The sequence below is a fragment of the Etheostoma spectabile genome, chromosome 16 (genome assembly GCF_008692095.1).
Source record: "Etheostoma spectabile isolate EspeVRDwgs_2016 chromosome 16, UIUC_Espe_1.0, whole genome shotgun sequence".
Lineage (NCBI taxonomy): Eukaryota > Metazoa > Chordata > Actinopteri > Perciformes > Percidae > Etheostoma > Etheostoma spectabile.
The window spans coordinates 5,073,138-5,080,017 of record NC_045748.1 but is presented as its reverse complement, the minus strand read 5'-3'; the positions used below and the strand labels follow the sequence as shown (position 1 = coordinate 5,080,017).

Here is a 6,880-nt window from a genome sequence, read left to right as displayed (position 1 = left end):
TATTTTTTCTCATGTTAAAATGTGCTTGCGCGTCACACAGACTCATACTCTCTCTCCCAGGCTGTGTATTTGTCCATTAGGTTTCGAGCCGAGGGTTTGGTGTGCGTGATTACTTCCAGGAAGTCAGCTGTTGTCACAGTTTCCAGCTGGATGGCAGGCATTTCAGTGTCTCCTGTGAAGGAGAATCCCAGTGAGACAAGAGTCTTTAATTCAGGGGCACTTGACAGAAAACATGGCTGTTATGGGGTCGATCTTCTCATGTGGTAGTAGGTTGTTAAACCACTAAGATTGTGTGTGTGTGTGTGTTGTCCTACCATCTTGATGGGACTCCAGAGCATCAAAAATCTTGCGGACCGGTCTCATGGCAGCCTCCTTACACACCAGTCGTATATCAGAGCCAGAGTAACCCTCCACCCCCTGAAAGAAAGACAGGCAGATGAACATTAATGACAAAAAAACCAAAAAGATTCTATTTAATTCTAAAAAAGGCAATTATTTAAATTCTTGACAAAGAAAAAAATGAAATAGATAAAAGGATAAATAACACTTGTCTCAAGGCTGTAGTGGATAGTTTCTGTCCCCCCCCAAGGGGAATTATAAGTAATGACAGCAACACTTTCAGAGCAGCCACGAGACAATCCTTCTGTGATCCCGCAACAACCCCAACCCCTCCCCCACGCAGTTGCTAGTAGCATTTATTCCGTCAAATCAAGGAGGACACAAAAGATTAAAATTAAAAAACTAGACTCTTCAAAAGAGAAATCTTGTGGTTTGTATGTCCTCTTCATCTCCAAAGCTGAACACTGATGTTTTTTTTGTCAACGGTGACGTGAAACACATCACTCAAGCTTATCCCCGCAAAGTCGTAGGAAGATGACATTTTGTTAACATAGCCACACTGAGAAATACAGAGTTTTGTGGAGCCGATAGGCTTAATTAGCTTTGTATCAACTCATATGGCAATGGCTTGAATGTAAATGAAATGTGAATTAATGATTAATTCATTAATATAAAATAGTTGCACACTATAGCTTTAACGAGTCTTACTGTAACACACCTTTGCCAGAGTTTCATAGTCCAGCTCAGTTCGTAGCTCCACCCCTCCTGTGGAGCTGAGAGGAGGCAGCCAATGAGAGATCATTGCTTGGCGAGCTGGCGAGGAGGGAAGACTAACTATAATCCTCTTTTCTAACCTCCTCAGCATGGCATGGTCCAGCTCCCTGAGCAAAGAGCAGGAACAGTTAGACAAACTGTGGACAGTATTTAATTTCTTGTTAACTTTTATTCCAAATATCCTGGATTCATATTTTTAGTATTCCTTTTCATTATCTACATAAGATGCACCTTGTTTTACTTGGTAAGTAAAGTTGCTAATTAGACATTTAACATTTTTTAAAGAAATCATCTCAACCCAACAAGTATTAAGTTAAGCAAGATAAATAAAAAGAAACAAAGCATGAAGGAAAAGAGAAGATACTGATGCATGTGTGAATCTGCCATTCTAAAAACTGTCATCACTATTTGTAGATGATTTGTAGATTGATCCGCTGGCAGTACACACACTCTGATTTGTTGTCATTATCATTACGAAAGAGAAAATACTGATGGCCATCGAGGTTTGTACATAATGTGGTGTGTGTCCATGTTTTAGGTATTACCAAGGCAGGTTGGAGGCAGCCAGTACAAACACCAGGTCCTCTGATTTGGCCAGTCCGTCCATCTGAACCAGCAGCTCAGTCTTCATCCTGCGACTCCCCTCATGCTCTCCTCTGAAAACACACATCAGTCTGCTGGTACATCAAATTTATATTCACCCCCACTTTTAATGCTCTTTATAGTGACATGACATGTATTTGTAGAGTGTTCTGCCCATGGCCTCCTTAGATTAACAAAGAACTTCATAATTATAGCTAAAGTGATCATTTTAATTATCTTTTAGGGGTAATATTTTATTAATTCTATTTATTATACATGATCATTTAGAACTATTTTAGTGCAGTTTAGACTTTGTGTTTTTGGTTTATATTCATGAATAGTGTTCATTTGCATCCAGATGTTTATGGCTAAATGTGTGGCTAAATATGGCTAAATGGTACATATAGTTATACCACTATAATAATATCGTATATATAAAAGATGAAATGTCTAATGTAATGTGGCTGTAATTAAAACATTTCTGGGTTCACAAATTACAGATGTCTTACACCGAGTTAAATGTCTTACTCAAGGACAATTTTACAGGAGACATGGCCTCAGGTGAACAGAAACATTATTGGTCATTTTCTATTCCCCTTAACTTCAGAACTGGGAAAAAAAATAATAATTTAGGACATGTTGTGGTTCAGCTTACCCCATGCTCGCTCCTCTCTGGCTCATCACTGACTCCAGCTCGTCCAGGAAGATGGTGGATGGTGCGTGGTACCTGGCCAGTTCAAAGAGAACCTGCAGACAGATACATACATTTACACAAATCCACAGTAAAACATGCAAAGTATAGGAGACAATGTATGTAACATTAAACATGTTTTTTTTTATGTTGCATTTGACCTATTGTGTGTGTTGAAGAATAACCTACCCTGACCAGTTTCTCAGAGTCTCCCCTCCACTTGCTGACAATGCTGGAGGCTGAGATGTTAAAGAAGGTCGTCTTACACTCTGTAGCCACGGCCTTGGCCAGCAGCGTCTTACCCGTACCTGTGTGTATGTAACTCAGTGTCACAAGAGTACATGTCAGTAAGAATTCAAAATTTTTGGACTGGAAATGAGCAAACAAACATGTTTAGATTTTAATTAGCAATCCTGACAACGGTTTACCTGGGGGGCCATAGAGCAGCAAGCCCTTCCATGGAGACAGAATGCCTGTAAATAGCTGGGGGTACTGTAAAAAGAGAGAGTAGTAAAATATAAAAAAAGCACGGAAAATCCTTCAGTACATCACATGATTTAAAATAAAAACTATTTTATAGCTGCAAACATAATCTTCCAGCAACAAAACATACATTTACATACATGTCTTCTGCAGACCAATCAGAAGATGAACTGTGTGCAAAGAAAACTGATTTGCTTGAGGTACAGCTGAGTCAGTACTCCAAATACCACATACCACAAATTAATCGAATTTTAGGTGACAAACAGAGGCTAAGTCAAATCACCAAACTGACCTTATACCTTAGAAAATGAATAATAATGGAGACAGAAGTCGGGGATTGTGGGAAGGTGGAGGTATGGTGTTATTCAATAAAACAGGCCAGAATAGAGGATAGACACATCAGTCCTCATCTCCGTCTGTAAATGCCAAGAGGATGCAGACAACCTGATTTGTTGTCATCATATCCATGAGAGAGGTCATGGTGATGATGATAGAAGTGTGTGTGTGTGTGTGTGTGTGTGTGTCATGTTTTATTTGTATGTTCAATATCTGCATGCAGCTTCAAAATTGTGTGAATGGGGCTGTGTATGGAACGTCTACATGGCATTGCAGGTGTGCGTGTTCTTGCCTCACTGCCTATCTATCAATCTGTGTATGTGTGTGTTACCATATTATCCCAGATATAGATTTAATGTCAGCCTAACAGACTAGTCTGACCCAGCTGCCCTCCTTCCCTTTAAAGGAGATGTATTCAGAATCGAAGACAGGCGACCGGTGCTGAAATACCAGCGTGCCCAGGCAGCGGCCGCACCTTAATGGGATAGACGACGGCCTCTTTGACTAATCGCTTTGCGTCCTCCAGGCCGATGATGTCCTCCCACCGCACGTTGGGGCTGTGCAAATAGATGTCCTTTAGGGGTGAACACACAAAGAACACACAGAGTGAGGGATGCATGCGAAAGACATCAGCTTGAAATAAACACACACACACACACACACAAATCAGGGTGTGATTAGGTTCGTGTACATAGGTGTCCTTTAGAGTGTAACATCACATAAGGGGAATAGATAGAACCTGCGCCTTCATTAATACATCAGAGCAATCCATTCCCAACAAAGCTCTTTACTTCTCTCTAGTGGACTTATTTGGTATAACTTAAAGCATATTTTGACAAGTAGGGAGTTTACATCAAATCAGCCTCTCGACATGTGTTGAGCATGTGTTGTCTTATTTGTCAGTGTTTTCAATATAGTATTTGTGTGTATTTGTGTGTACGTGCTTGTGTGTGTGTGTGTGTTTGTCTTTAGTACCCTGCTGATGATTGCAGCAAGTTCTCTCATCTCACCGCTCATTCCAGAAAAGCCACTGAGGGGCTTCAGCAGCCGTTCCTACAACACAGCATAACATCATTATTATTGGTGGTAGTGAAGTACTAATAATACCTTTACTATCGTTTGATTTGTGCCATTGTAATATAATAAAAATGGCATGTCAAATTTATATTTTTCCACATTTTACACACTATAACTACCATATGGTCTGAGTCACTGCCAGCTCCTTTGACAGCGTCATGGATTGAAACTTTGCCGTCAGTCATCTGGCCCTAAGACAAGATTTTATCTCATTTAGGCGAACAAAAGGCATAAAAAAACAAAAGCATTGATTCAATTAAATTTTTTCATGTTTTGTACATATCGGTGTACATATGTATCAGTTTGTATATGCTTAAGTAAAGAGAAAAAAAACTTTCAAAAATGTTAAAGATCATTTCTGTAAAATCACAGACACAGGGAATTCTCATTAGGATTTGCTGTTCATTTGTGGTCTTAATAGAAGTGAGGGTTAGTAATACCTGAAATGTAAATTTGATCACTTTCACCCGTAAATAACAATTATTTCCTAGTACCTTTCTGTTATTTGCTGCCTCACCAGCTGGTCCACTTCTGATGGAGGACACGTTAAGACCAAACTCTGCCAACTCTGGAGGAACAGCAGAACCATTCTCCTAGAAACACAGTCGTCTGGATGTCAGAATAACCATCTTTAATTTTAATATTCTGATCTTGGTTGTTCTGTGGTTAATGCTATACATTTGTATGTGAACTGGCAGTTGTCCTCTTGGCTCCGTTTCCAGACTTGGGGATCTGGGACGGGTTGATTTTGGGAAGAGGCTTTACAGCTGAACAGGGAGTCCTGATGGACAAAGACACAGATAATATCCATCAATGGATGAAGCAAACTATCATTGGTACATTTTTCTGTCTCAAATTAATCTATCTTACTTGTACTTCCAAGCACACCTAACCTAAGTCAAATCAGTGCAATGCTTCTTTAAATCAAGAATTACAATTTTTTGTTGTTGTGTATTTTAGTCATTTTGTTTGTATGATTTGCATGCATTTTACTCATTTTATTTATGATTATTAGCATGTATGGACAGTGTAAACCCTGAACATGAAATGAACAGAAATGTACAAGAGATGGAGAGACTCACCTTTTTATACTACTACTTCTTGCATTCCTGTTTTCAACTTGACATAAAAAACAGAAAATATTCATAGAGTATTTTCAGATATTTAACGACTACATCCCAGTAATTCAGAAATTATTTTTAAATTGATCGCATTGGGCATCAGATATGATTTCAAAGTTGCTTCATGGCTTAGTGTAGTCCATATACCTGGTTCTGCTGTTCTTCTGATAAGTTTGGGATATTTCTGGAACTTGACGTAGTAATAACTCTCGTATTCCATCAACACCATCTCCAGATCGATGTTATCACAGACCTCGAACCTCCTCACACCCCCATTAGTCTCTTGGTCCAAGGCCACTGCTGCAGACACATAGCTGGTGAATGGACACACACAAGAGCTCACACAGATGCACGCACGATCCTTGGAAAGATCAAAAAGTAACACAAACAAGGTAAAATATGCCCGCTGTCTTGCGCTGTGAGCCCGGGGAGTCCAACATGATTTAGTTTTAATGTGTTTTGTTGACGAGCTGCATGTAGCCTATAAAGCCAGACACTTTCTGTAAACGCATGCACGCTCCTGATGCTGGGCCATCGGTGTGAATGTTTATCTGATGAGCAGGTGGCACCTTGTACAGCAGCCTCGGCCACTGTGAATGGGGAATTGTTCCTGTACTATGTAAAAGCGCTTTGAGTAGTTAAGACTAGACTAGAAAAGCGCTATATAAATACAGTCCATATACATTTGTTTACACAACTGCATACTGACCCTTGCCCAAGCAGGTGGTGGTAAATGAGGATGAGGAGGTTCTTCCTCCTCATCTCAGTCCTCAGCTCATCCTATTGGACAGCAACACAGAACACAGTAGTCATTATTGATATTAATTAATAACAATATAAGTCAAGTCAAAATATCTGCTTTTTAAAAAGGTCCAAAGTCTAGTAATACCCTGTGGTTGACACCATATACTGTTAAAATAAGTATATGGTTAACACATAACACGTGAAGAGCATCATAGAGGGTAGTGCATCATGGATGTATACTAAAACCTGGATACAGCGTTCGAAGCGGAGCCCTGTTCATTATGAGGTGCTCAGTGGCTGAGACGGGGAGAGACAAAATCCCAGTAGAGGGCGACACATTACCACAAATGACAACCCTTGACTGGGTATCTAGGCAACCTGTAGACGCTGATTAGTTGTGTCACAGGATGCTTGCTAAACAAGGTAGCTAGCTAGCAGGATTAGCTCAACGACAAGCTAAATGCTTATTGTTTAGCTAGCTAGCCAAGTTAATTGTGACAGTTTAGCTACCTGTTGTTTGCTGCATAACATTTGTGTAAAATGCAACGACTTGGCCCTGAATACATGCTACTATCAGTATAACGTTGTTGTCATCTGAGGCAGCTAATTTGGCCATAAGCAGAGGTAGCTAACTTTTCTCCCTTCTCCCAAGTATCTAGTATTGCTAGTTAACGTTAGCTAAAAGTTGTTAGCTTGCGGTTGTCCGTAAACGCTGCTAGAAACCCCCCCCCCC

At 40.0% G+C, this 6,880-nt stretch overlaps 1 protein-coding gene across 3 annotated transcripts in view; it reads right to left on the bottom strand.

Annotated features, from left to right (window-relative positions):
• Nucleotides 1-6,880, bottom strand: part of katnal2 (katanin p60 subunit A-like 2) — a 7,160-nt gene continuing 280 nt past the window's right edge. The window contains exons 2-16 of one of the 3 annotated variants that reach the window (XM_032540143.1): nucleotides 6,113-6,183; nucleotides 5,551-5,717; nucleotides 5,365-5,401; nucleotides 4,961-5,063; nucleotides 4,777-4,875; nucleotides 4,402-4,473; nucleotides 4,181-4,258; nucleotides 3,681-3,779; nucleotides 2,815-2,878; nucleotides 2,576-2,694; nucleotides 2,351-2,442; nucleotides 1,659-1,769; nucleotides 1,058-1,220; nucleotides 315-417; nucleotides 1-172 (exon numbers count right to left, since the gene is read on the bottom strand). In XM_032540143.1, coding sequence (XP_032396034.1) covers nucleotides 33-172; nucleotides 315-417; nucleotides 1,058-1,220; nucleotides 1,659-1,769; nucleotides 2,351-2,442; nucleotides 2,576-2,694; nucleotides 2,815-2,878; nucleotides 3,681-3,779; nucleotides 4,181-4,258; nucleotides 4,402-4,473; nucleotides 4,777-4,875; nucleotides 4,961-5,063; nucleotides 5,365-5,401; nucleotides 5,551-5,717; nucleotides 6,113-6,183 — 1,518 coding nt within the window. In that variant the 3' untranslated portion in view covers nucleotides 1-32. The remainder of the gene's footprint in view (nucleotides 173-314; nucleotides 418-1,057; nucleotides 1,221-1,658; nucleotides 1,770-2,350; nucleotides 2,443-2,575; nucleotides 2,695-2,814; nucleotides 2,879-3,680; nucleotides 3,780-4,180; nucleotides 4,259-4,401; nucleotides 4,474-4,776; nucleotides 4,876-4,960; nucleotides 5,064-5,364; nucleotides 5,402-5,550; nucleotides 5,718-6,112; nucleotides 6,184-6,880) is intronic. The other 2 variants (XM_032540145.1, XM_032540144.1) reach the window with 2 other exon arrangements.